This window comes from Pteropus alecto, unplaced genomic scaffold (assembly GCF_000325575.1).
Source record: "Pteropus alecto unplaced genomic scaffold, ASM32557v1 scaffold110, whole genome shotgun sequence".
NCBI lineage: Eukaryota > Metazoa > Chordata > Mammalia > Chiroptera > Pteropodidae > Pteropus > Pteropus alecto.
Window position 1 is genome coordinate 180,907 of NW_006431920.1, and position 12,110 is coordinate 193,016.

Here is a 12,110-nt window from a genome sequence, read left to right on the forward strand (position 1 = left end):
CTTGGAATGTGGTCCAGAAACTTCACTCATGCATGGTTGAGGCGGCTAGGATCTTCCCTCCTGCTCGTTAGTGTCAGTGACGTGACACCGTGGTAGAGGACAGGTGAAGGAAGGTCATTTCGAAAAATATCCTTTGCAAAAGTGTCCACCATTTTTTATACGTTAAACGGACACAAGGTCGGTGTGTTGGGGAGCAGGCACACTGTCTCCCGCTGCAGAGCAGGACAGGGACGACACAGGGTCCGCTAAGTTCCAGAAGTTAAGGGCGTTGGGGCGACTTGGAATTTATACAAAAAGGAGGAAGGGAAGGGTCAGGAAGGAAAGCGGAAGGGAAATCTGGACAAAAGGAGAATGGAAATGGGGGCGTGACAAAACAAGGGTCACTCCTGGCCACACGCGGGACCCACCACCTCCTGCCCCGCCCCTCTCCCCGGTGACTGCTTTGCTCGCGGTACATGTTTACGGGGCAGCTCTCGTCAGACCCCAGGGCAGATGGGGTTTAGGAGATGAGGTGCTCCCCGGGTCTCACGTCAGGGAAGGAGATGATGGGAGTCGGGGTGAAGGAGGATGTAAGGTCAGGGCCTGCCTCCAACACGTCTTACCTGTGGCCTCTTTGTGCATGATGCAAAAGGCACCTGTCACTATGTACAACAGCCGAAAGGTGGGGAAAAAAACCCAGATGTCCACAGACTGATGGACGGATGAACAAAATGAGGTCTATCCATACCATGGAATAGGACTCGGCCATCAAAAGGAAGGAAGCACTGACACGCACTGCAATGTGGAGGAGCCTCGACGGCATGCTAAGTGGGAGAAGCCAGACGCTAACGGGCAGATAGCGTCTGACCCCATTTATATGAAGTGTCTAGAACAGCATATCTACAGAGACAGAAGGAGTTAGTGGTCGCCAGGGACTAGGGAGGGGAGAGAATGGGGGCGAGAGCTTAATAGGTACGGGCTCTTCTTGTCGGATGGTAGAAGCGTCCAGATGCTGGCCAGCGTTGATGGTTACACCACACTGTGCATATACTTGATGCCGCTGAATTGTACACTTTCAAATAGTTAAAATGGTAAACTTCATGTTACGTATGTGTTACTGAACACGCATGTACAAAGGCAGCTGCATGGAGTGTGCCAGCTTCCTGAGTGCGTGTGTGTGGGGGGGGGTGGGCGGAGGGGTGTGTATGTGTGTGTCCTTGCCCTGATGTAGGCACGGCTGTTGTCTCTGAGAAGCGTCCCCAGCCTCACACCTATTCTCCAAGGTTTGCGTGATGCATCCCAAGGCAGTGGGCATGGCTTCGTAAGAGCTCTGAGCATCACTGCCGGGAAAACTGATTTCACTGTGACTGTTTTGAACCCCAGGTTTGTTCCTTTGGTATCCTGGAAAGCAAGCAGAGAGGGAAGGCGATGAGGCTTACCTGGAGGTGAGCTCTCCCAGAAAGCTAGGAAACAGAAGCAGACGGGACTGCTGTGATGGTCCACAATGGTAACCAGGCCTTATTTCCCATTATTTAGAGGTGGCACATGTCCCAGTCACATCCCTAACCCACAGCTTTCAAGATCTTTGCGTCCCTTAATAGTCGACTCAACTATTTCTCTCTACTGTGACTTCATCTCTTTCTCTAATGAATGAGTTAAAAAGAGGAATCACTTGGGTTCAAGGCCTGCTGCTTGAAAATAAATCCCCGGACCAGAATTTCTCTCTTGACCACAAAGGGCATTGTGAAATACCTGTCCTTCACTTATATTGACAGCTGAAAGAATTCTAATCCTCTCCAAGAAAATGAAAGAAAATATTGCATACTTGGAGAAGCATAACAAATAGAAACACTGTGTCAAACAAAATTTGCAAAATCAACCCATGTTCTACTTTGCTGCCCCAACCGAAATTTGGGGAACTCTTTATCTACTCAGAAGCATGGAAGGTACACCTGGACTTGCCTTTGATGGCTGAACTACCCAAGGCTCATCAAGGTTACAGGCCAGAGCCTTTGGCGATGAAATTCGAAAAGGAAAACGAGAATTCAAGTTTTCCCCCTTTTGCCGATGTTTTAAAAATGGGAGAAATTCATTTCATAAAAAAATAGAGAACCATTTTCTCAGCATTCCGAGGTATCCGGTCTCCCCACTGTGGACGGATGCCTCCCAAAGATATAGCGAGAGATCACCTGACGGCCGCCGCTCTTTTCTGAAATCCAGTGCAACACAAACCCATCTCCCTTTGGGACACGTCCGCTTCCACCACGTGAGCGTATGCACACCCGTTCTTGTCAGATACACATATTTTGTATAACGGTGTCAGATACACATATTTTGTATAACAAAGCTTGTCATCAGCTTGGCTATCTTTTCCCACGTGACATTCTATCAGACAGAACTGTGAAACTAGACAAAGAGACTCTCTCCCCAACTCTACCTGGTAACGGAGGAATTTGCGGACCTTCCTGTGCTGTCTCCCAGTCATCTGGGAAGAAAACAGTTCGGCCAAAGGCCGAGACAGGGTGGACGGTGTGGTGGGACATGGATACTCACCCCGACACCGTGAGCTTCACCTTGATCTGGTAAGACACCAGGATGCCCAGGACGGTCCGGTCTATGCCCTCCTTGATGCTGCTCAAACAGAAAGGAGAAGCAGAAGATGCAGGGAGCAGCAGAAAACACGGGCTGGCTGAACAGCCCCTCGCGTCCAGGCAGGCACGCCACCGTGGGGGTGTCCTCCCAAGGAACTGGTGAACTTGACCAAGCTGTTGAAGTTCTAGAACTTTCCGTACTCAGGGCACGGGGATTCCTTTCCTGCATCGTAGCTTGGCATTTCCCCTCTGGATGTTCAGAAGGCAGGGTGTGCTTCCTGGTGCTCCCTGCGCTGCCTCCATTGATGCTCATGCACCTGTTCATCTGCCAGAAACCTTGTCCTCCTCGGCGCCTCCCTCTGCCCCGCCTGCCATCCCTGGCCAGCCACAGAATCTGCCACAGGCCTTTCCTGCCCGGATTATCTCAGTAACTCACCTCCCACGCACCAAGCTCCACCCCCGAGCTCTCTGCCACTCTGCCGCCAGTCAGGCCTTCCGAGGTCAAGCCTTAGCATGGCCGGGCAGGCAACCTGTGACCTGGCCTTTGTCTGCCTTTGTCACCTCATACCCTGCTGCTCCCCAGTGTCCTCCATGGGCCGGCCTTGCCAGCCACAAGCTGGTTCCAGAATGCCCTCCTCCTCCTCCTTTGCACCTCCAAGACCTCCAAGTGAAGTTGACCCTCCCGCTTTTGTGCGCCTGCCCTGCGTCCCCAGCCCTGCGTGTTGGAGTGAATGGACGCGGTGCGCGAAGCCATCGGATGTGCCCCAAAGAGAGTGCAGTCTAACTGTCCTGGACGGTGACTTCTCTCCAGATCCCACAGCACGCACGGTCGGACGGGCGGCAGTGGGCCTTGCAACACGGATCGTGACCTCATGTGATGGGACCTGGGGTCATAAGTATTTCAAGATGTCCAATGACAGGAATTAAGGTATAAAAACATACTGAAGTACCAGCTAAAGCCACGTGACTGACAGACGCTGTGGCCTGAGGCAGAAGGCGGGCGGGGTTCTGTTCAGAGGTCTGGGAAGGCGCTGTGAGGCAGCCAGGGAGGTTCTGGGCCTGGAGGGGACACCCAGCCCAGGGACCCTCCTGGTGGGGGGCGCCTTGGACATTGTCTCTAAGAGCATGATGTCCCCCCAGTAACTCCACTGGCTCATCGGTATCGAAGAGGGCAAAATGCCTTTGCCTGGCATCATGGGATGTGGCCGAGCGCTCAGTGGAGAGAAGATGCCACCGAAGGGGAATGAGGGGGATGCGAGCCTGAGACCCCCGTCCCCTGTGGGATGGACTTGGCCTGGAACTGAATGGGGCCGAACAGCTGGGGGAGGGAATGTACTTTGCGTCATGCCCAAGGACGCCCTGCACACTGTCTCCCCGCCATCTTCCTTGAAGGAGAGAGTCACACGCACACACGACACACAGATTGGCTGACCCAGGTTCTGCAGTGCTTGTCACTTTCTAGGGCCCTGGTAGGGCTCAGGGTTAGGAGTGGACATTGCCATTAACTGGCCGGGTGACCTTGGACAAGCCTCTCCTTCTGGCTGAACTTCAATTTCTTTTTCCATAAAGTATAAATTCACCTTCCTCGCAAAAGAGTGTAGAGACGTACGTGTTTGTAAAATACTCCATGAACCATAAAATGTTTTTACGGAAGTAGCGTGTCCCCACCGTCATGATGTTACGCCCTCGAGTAAGCTGGCCTAGGGTATCAGTCTCCCGCTTCTTCTCCCTCCCAGAGTGTCACAGATGTGCTTTAGAATCCAACACACCCGCTGGACCAACTACCCTCAGAAAATCCTCCGACTCCCACGATCCTGCTTTCCATCCCCTGCTGTCCGCCTCCCCTCCATGCTTTACATGGATCGTCGAATTGTCTGCACCCCCATTTTATAGACAGGAAAACTGAGGTTCTCAGACAGCTCAAGCAATTTGCCCAGGGTGGCCCAGACGGTGAGCAGTGGAGCTAGGGTGGACACAAGGCTGTCTCTGGAGCTCAGAACCGGAACTGCCACGTCACACCAGGGTGGGGGTGCGGTCCCTGCCTGTGAGCCCAGGGGCTGAGATGAGAAGGGGGAGCAGACCCGCGTCCCCCACACTCTGAGTCTCGCGAGCTCATCTCCTACAAGGACGCACATGGTGCTGGAGGCAAGGTTCGTGTCCTCATGCTTGATCTTGCCATCCAGGGCAATGCCTCTCCTCTCGCGGTTGTTGGCCAGCAAGGGCACCAATGTCAGCGTCGTGGTCAGCGTGCTGTTTGGTGGCACCTTCTCTCTGCAAGAAGAACACCAGGGAGGAGATCTGGTTAACTGCTCTTACGGCCACAGTGCCATCGTCGACCCCACGAGGCCCAGTCTGTCATCAAGCACTTTCCAGGATCCCAGGTCCCTGTGACTCACTGGAAAGAGAGTCGGATGCGTATTCATTTCCCTGACAAGAAGCAGAACAGGATTACTGAATCTCACAATAGGTTGCCAGCACCACTGGACATTTCCTCAAGTCCCTTGGCCTGCGCCAATCGCTGAATTTCTAGAACATTCTGTGGGGTCCCTGCCGCAAGGGTCAGGGACCACACCCAATCTCCTCCTGAAACTGAACCACACAGTTGGCCGCAGCACCATCTGATCGGTGCCGGCAACAAGCCCGGGCTGGAAGTCACCTGTTGCTGACAACTGTGGCTGTACGGTGGTCAGCAGGTACCCAGGTGGCTGAGAGCAGCCAGGAGAGGTCCTCGCTGCGGACCATACAGAATGGACTGGTCTGGGTTCAGAGTGGCATATATTCTTTCTCTCCCAGATCTTCCCCATCAACAGCCGGGTGGGGGTTCCCCAGCATCGGACAAATACAGGGGACCTGTGCCAGAGGGAGGGTCTGGGATGGAGCTGGGGACACAGCACCGTGGATTTCTCCAGGTCGGGCAGCATCCCAGCTCAGTGAGCAGGGTCTGAGGCTGGAGAGCTGGTTCCGCCTCTCACCCACGCTGGGCCACGCTGAGCCCTGAGCCGTCAGTACAGCCTCGCATCTCATGCCGCCAACCCTGTGACCGAGTAGGTGATCTCGGGAGCCCCACTGTGCGACCAGAGAAGCACACCCATGGTCACATGGCCGCATGCTCTCCGACTGCAGAGCCCAGGCGAGCCAGTGGCCTGTGCCAATGCTCCCTGCACGCCGGCCATCCCTGTGTCCAGCCAGGAGAAGACAGGGCATGGGTCCTTAGCCTGCTCCCAGACAGGCTGGGAGTCTGACCTGCCACCCTCAGAGGGGCTTCCCTATTTGAGCCCGTGGGGAATTTCAAGCCACTGTGGCTTCTCCCACCCCAGTGCATACAGGGGGCTCCTGGGCGTGCTCACTGCAGAACTCCACCGGAGCCCAGGGGTGGCCCACAGTCTCCTATCTGGGCCCTGGTGGAACCTCTCCTAGCGAGCTCGGTTTGGACAGCAAAGTGACAGAAGCGGAAATCACGTCGTAAAGGTGACAGGAAAAGTGATGGTCGCTTCCCAGCACCTTCAGGATCTGGGACCAGATGGCGGGCAGCAGCTCGGGAGTCAGGTCTGCCCTGGTTCTGAGGAGGCCCGCCCACAGAGCCCAGGGAGCTCTCGGTTCAGGGATGATGGCTCCTGCTCCACAGCCTTCTGAGTAGCTTCTGGTCTGAGACCTCCAGGCACTCAGCCAAGGACCACTCTCTCCTACCATTGCTGAGCGTGTGCCCAGAAGTGAGGCAGGAAGCTCCCAGGACACGAGAATGTGCAAGGATGCCCCCTAAAAGAGACCCCAGGCCTGGCGCCGAGGAGGCAGTCAGCGAGTTATGCCTCTTCCCTCCCTCCCCTCTCCATCTATATAAACCTTAAGCCTGGATTTGCCTTGGCTAATAGTTTATCCCAAAGCTGCTTTTTAAATATTACCTAATATTATCCTGCCGAATCAGTTGTCTTTCCTCACCATCCTCTTCCTCTAATGGTGGTAATATTTTTTGCATACAATGGCGCTTAGAACATGACAGCTAGATAAAGACCCTCCTGAGGGCTCCTGTCTGGGGGGAGGCATAACCCCCAAAAACCTGTGCTTTTAGTGAAGCTGAGTGCCTAGTGCGAAGCAAAAGTGGGCAGAGCTCTCAGTCTACCATGAAGATTTTGATTCTAACGAAGAGAGAAAAATCAGTCAGGACAGCGGGCTGGGAACTGACACAGCATGCTAATCCAATTGGCGTTGGTATGAGAATTTCAAATTGAGGACAAGATCTAAAGATAAAGAACCCTCGCCCAGGCTGATGGATCATTTGATTCTCTGCTGGAGGGGGACCAAGAGCAGCATCGAGTTCTTAGCAGTGACATTTCCATCCCTATTTCCCTCCTCTCCATCCTGCCTTAGCTTAACTAACCTGTCAGAACTCTTGGGAGCGAGAACAGGGTGGAGATGCTAACTTTCTTTGCAGCCCTTGAAGCGAGAAAAGGGGAAGGAAGGGCAAAGCTGGGGAGCTAGCTGAGCGTGCCGCTTCCCTCATCTACTTCCCTCGTCGAGATGAGCAAAACAGGAACTTGACGAAGAAGCCTGGGCCGCCCAGGAAATAGAAACCCAACCAGTTACTCACTGTGCTTCCTCCGAGGCCACCGGCTTGACGTAATAGTCACTTGAATAGAGAACCACGTTGGCCACTTGTTCCACTGCAAAAGGAGGGCGGGAGTGAGTGATCTACGTGGGGTCCTCCACGCACATGCCAGGTGTTGCCTGGCCTTCAGGGGATGTGGTTGGTCCTCCCTCTCTAATGACTCTTTGAATGTGCTTCTCAGGCTTGGCTTTCTCAGCTCAAATCTTAAAGGCTGACATTTCTGAGGCCACTTCTGCTCATCAATAACCTGCTCTGTGTCAACTCCCACCCATGCGCCAGTCTGAAACTGCACTTCCTGGGAGCCCCCTCCGCTTGGCTGAGCGTGCTGTATGTCCCTGAGTGTCCTTCCGAGGCAGGCAATGTTCCAGGGGCCCAGAACTCAGCACATGCGCTCTTTCTCCAAAGCCACTCCCTTCCAACATTCTCTGTCTTATTGATGGAGAATCTCCTTCCAGGTGTCCAAGCTAGAAACCATCTGGAGGCAGTACAGGATGGGGGACAGGAAGATGGGATCTGGAGCCAGGCTACTTGAGTTCAAATCCCAATTTAGCCATCAGCTGGAGTGAGTCACGTAACTTTTCCAAGCCTCAATTTCCCCATCAGCAAAATGGGGGTGATAATTGCATCTAACTCATATGGGTGATGCGATGATTAAAAAGATGAATTTCAACCTCCACGTGGATGTTACGATGATTAAAAAGATGATTTTTAATCTCTACTGAGGACTGAAACAATTTATGTGAAGCACTCAGCACAGTGCCCAGCCTATAGAAAGCTATTAACATTTTGCTTCGGAAAACTCAACAACTTATTTCAAAATTAATGGCTTTGTTGTTAGGATTCATAAAACTTTAACGAAGAATTTTAAATCAAAGTATCAAAGGATACTTTTTCAATCCTGCTACTTTGTGGAACATTGTACTGTATATATTATACATCATGCTAAATAAAGAGGCCAAGTCCCATAAGGACTTAAAGGCATGTGAACTAAACCAACATAAAACAAAGCCATAAATGAAGCATTCCTATTAGTCTCAAGAAAAATCTAGAATTCTTTAGCATGCACGCATCAAAATTCCTGAACTTCATCTATGATGGACACGGGGAAGGAGGAGAGGGGTGTATGACGCTTAGGGTGACGAACCATCCTGGCTTGCCTGGGACTGGCCCCGTTTCAGCACTGAAAGTCTTGGGCAACCTGGAATGGTTGGTCACCCTGACATCAAGTCTGTCTTTGCCTTTGTCATTGGATGTCTGAGTCAGGAGTGAACTAGAAGGTCTCCCTCCTGAGTCACTCTATTGTGTCTCTTTGATGTAGCCCACATAAAACCATCATGTAAGACCACTCCTGCACTTTGATGCCCTCCACGCCGAGGACATGTGTAGGGACTGTGGGCAGGGGCGCCCCTCCTGCAGCCTTCTCGGGGCTGGGCCATCGCGCAATGGGGCGTCAACGGGAGCAGCGACAGCAGTGCTTGACATTTACAAAGCGCCTCCACGTGTGACCAGTCCTTGGTGCCTCATGGGACCCAGAAGGTAGACCAGGAGCCCCCGCCTGGTGCCTGGTGGGATTCAGAGAGGACTCGCACAGCCCAGCCTACTCGGAGCCCAGTGTCCCCAGCCCAGGGCTTTCCCACTATGCCGCGCTCATCTGTCAGCAGAACTCATCCCTGATCGGAAGCAGAAAACTCCTCTCTTGGCTCCCCCTGAGATCTGGCACAGAGTCCCCTCCAGGAAGGCATGACATGGAGAGATGGAAGATCGCCTGTCAGGATGTGGTCCCCACACCAAAGACAGCCCTCAGCTGGGCCCGAGGTTGTACGAGATGACATTGAAGGGCTTTTTTCCTGAGGTTCAGCCGTCCATGACGACAGAGACAAACAAGTGGCTCCAAGGACCCAGGAAGGCCTTATCCGGCCAGTAGAGACACCCCCGGGAAATAAGACCAGATTGAGAAATTCTAGAAGACTCCACCCTCCGGCTTTGAGCAGAAGGTCCTACCTAATGCTTTAATCTTCTTCACCGTCTTCTCTGTGTTGTTGGTCACTGTCACAGTCACAGGAATAGGTTCCCCGTGGAAGTAGATCTGAAAAAGTCAGCAGGGAAATCAGAAAAGGCGGTCGGTGTGCGGGGGTACCCTTACTCTCTCGGCTTCCTACCTTCACCTCATCCCCTTCACTGGAATGAAAGTGGCTGGATCCCCATACTTTCAAGGAAGAGAAAGTGACAGCCATGTTTCCTTTGGAGAAGGGTCTGGAACACACTCTGCCCCACCTGCAGGACGCTGAGAAGGGTGACGGTGACAGCGGGCAGCAAGCGAGGGTGCTGCGTGCTCACAGTCCCTGTGGGGTCGGCCGCAGGGTCTCTCGTGGAATCGGAAGGTTATTGGGGGCAGAACCAGGGAAATGAAAGTGGTGGGGAAGCCGGGCAGAGCAATCCTTGGTGGTGATGCCCGTGGAACCCGGGCCCAGGTGGGCACGTCCCTGCACACGCGTGCGCACACACAACACGAGCACGTGCATACGTGCACAGATGCAGGCACACAGCCAAGTGCAGAGTGTGTTAGGCTCTTGCCAACACATGTGCACGACTCTTGGTGACCGGAGGGGCCGGAGAGCCTTGGCCAGGGGTTCGTCGCACCTCAGAAATGGCACAGATGACACGTGACACAGCCACCCTCTCATGGTTACAGTGAAACTTGGATTTTCCAAGGAAGTAAACAGTTTGTAATACTATGACCATTGGTGCCACCATAGTAAACAAGGCCCATGGGGCAGAGTGGGGGCAAAGACAGCCCAGGCGGCGGGGGTGGTGTGAAACCACCCCACCAGTCGGTCGGGGACTGACAGGGAGAGGAATGCAAGCCAAGGTGACCCTATTCTAAAGGTCACCTTACAAGCTCCAAATTATTAAAAAAAAAAAAAAAAAAAAAAAGCTAATTGTTCTCAAACGTTGGTGCTTAAACTATCCCCAGACACACACCACAGCGGTTAGGGCGCCAGGGCAGGGCCTGTCCACCCCCTCCCCCTCCCCAACCTCTCCCATCTCCCACTCCTACACGGGGACACGGCGACACCTCAGGTTACCTCTTTGCTGAGGGAGACTGCGAGGTGCAGGGGCTTGTCGGACATGAAGAACTGCCAGGCAGCCTCGGCCCGGGGCTGAGGACCCATCTTCGTCGGCGCGTGCTGTACCTTACGGATCAGTAAGCGCACGGAGCTCCTGAGGACAGAGTGTCACAGACAGTCCTGCGCTTAGCGCCCAGGCCTCCTCAGGGAGGTGCCAGGTCTCTCTCCCGTATCTACAGTGAGACCCGACAACCCATGTGTCAACCCAGAGGGACAGGTTGTGGGTTGGGGGAGGGACCCTAGGGCCTGGTTTCCAGGCCTTTCTCTGTAATTTCACCACGTGGGTGGCCAGTCAGCTCTCCCGAGGGTCATTCTCACCCTCGGCTAGGACCCCCCGCCAGGACCCCCGGCCAGCCGCCAGTGGGGTGAAGCTGATGTGGGACGAGGACGTGTGACATGCTCCAAATGCACGCACTGTCGTTGCTACTTATTGGAGCCCCGATGCGTGTGTGTTGAGTGTGAGGAGAAAGTGTTGGGGGCACAGGTGGGAATATGTTCAGGCACAAGAAGAAAGCTGAAGGCCAGGCCCGGGGGGCCCGCGGGGCGGGAGGTGGGTGCGGAGTTTGCTTGGGGTGAAGAGGCGTTTCGGTACAGGTAGTTTGGGGTAGAGAGAGTGGACAGGGGTGTCACGATGGTTACACAGCATAGCGAATGTACTTAAGGCCACTGAATTGCACACGTGAAAATGGTTAAAATGGTAAACTTCATGTTGTGTATGTTTTATCACAAAAAAGAAATAACAAAAGAAGAAAACTGAAGAAGGAAGGAATCTGGAGGCTTTCGGGGGGCTTCCCGAGCCTTTGATGCTGCTAACCCCTGTCATTCTCTTTTATTTTTCTGCCCCAATTTATCAGCCATGGACCCACATCCCGTGGAGCGGTTCTGTCCCGACCGCCTTGACTACAGTGCCACGTGGCCCCACGGCGAGGTTCTGCCACAGACTCGAGGGGAGGGGCGGTTTCTCGGCCCCGCCCCCTGGCTCCGCGGACCCCGCCCCCGCGGACCCCGCCCCCGCGCCCGACTGACTGACTGACTGCGCTCTTACTTCCTGGGAATTTTCTCATCCTCGCCATCAGCGCTGTCCGTAGCGAACGCTTTGACCTCGAAGTCGACTCCACAGCACTGCGGGCACAGAGAGCAGACAAGGCCTGGGTCAGCCCCTCCCTTCCTGCGGCCCGGGACTGGTCAGACCCATGTGGGGGGGGTCACCGCACCTTCTCGTTTTGTCTCAGCCTTACCCTTTTCAGGGTCCACCGCTAAGCCTAGGTTTTCAAGGGCGGTGGTAATGAGATTGGCACAGAGAGTGCCCGAGGCCCCAAGGCCCCAGACAAGCGGAGTCAGCCCCCTTCCAGCAGCTGCAGGGTGAGATCCCATAGGCCCCATTCAGTTGTCCATCCCAGGTGGGACCCCGCCTGTATATTACTGACCCCTCACCCCACCTATAGCAGAAGGGCCGGAGGATGGTGCTCCCAGGGCCAGCAGGGGGGGCTGTGAGTGCCCCGAGCCCAGTGGGCAGCTGCTGTTCAGCTGCAGCCACGCCTGGCCAGCCTGGGACAGGGACCCAGTGCTGGCAGCAATTCCAGCTTTCGAAAAGAAGCTGGAAATGGAATTTGGAGTGAAGTCTCCTATATTTAAACTAATTGAAAACAATGTCGTATGGGTTGAACAAACGCATCTGCTGGCACTTTCAGGACCTCAGCCCAATGTGTGAAACCCTCCCCAACCCCGCTCATCTCTGCACATTAGCCCGTGTGTGTGTGTGTGTGTGTGTGTGTGTGTGTGTGTGTGTGTGGTGGGGCGGAGGACACG

At 54.2% G+C, this 12,110-nt stretch overlaps 1 protein-coding gene across 1 annotated transcript in view; it reads right to left on the reverse strand.

Moving 5' to 3' along the window:
- The window catches only part of SAG (S-antigen visual arrestin), a 25,110-nt gene that overhangs the window by 2,859 nt on the left and 10,141 nt on the right, over positions 1 to 12,110 (reverse strand). The window contains exons 6-12 of the mRNA XM_006906619.1: positions 11,347 to 11,423; positions 10,260 to 10,395; positions 9,175 to 9,259; positions 7,156 to 7,228; positions 4,704 to 4,841; positions 2,533 to 2,610; positions 1,419 to 1,442 (exon numbers count right to left, since the gene is read on the reverse strand). Coding sequence (XP_006906681.1) covers positions 1,419 to 1,442; positions 2,533 to 2,610; positions 4,704 to 4,841; positions 7,156 to 7,228; positions 9,175 to 9,259; positions 10,260 to 10,395; positions 11,347 to 11,423 — 611 coding nt within the window. The remainder of the gene's footprint in view (positions 1 to 1,418; positions 1,443 to 2,532; positions 2,611 to 4,703; positions 4,842 to 7,155; positions 7,229 to 9,174; positions 9,260 to 10,259; positions 10,396 to 11,346; positions 11,424 to 12,110) is intronic.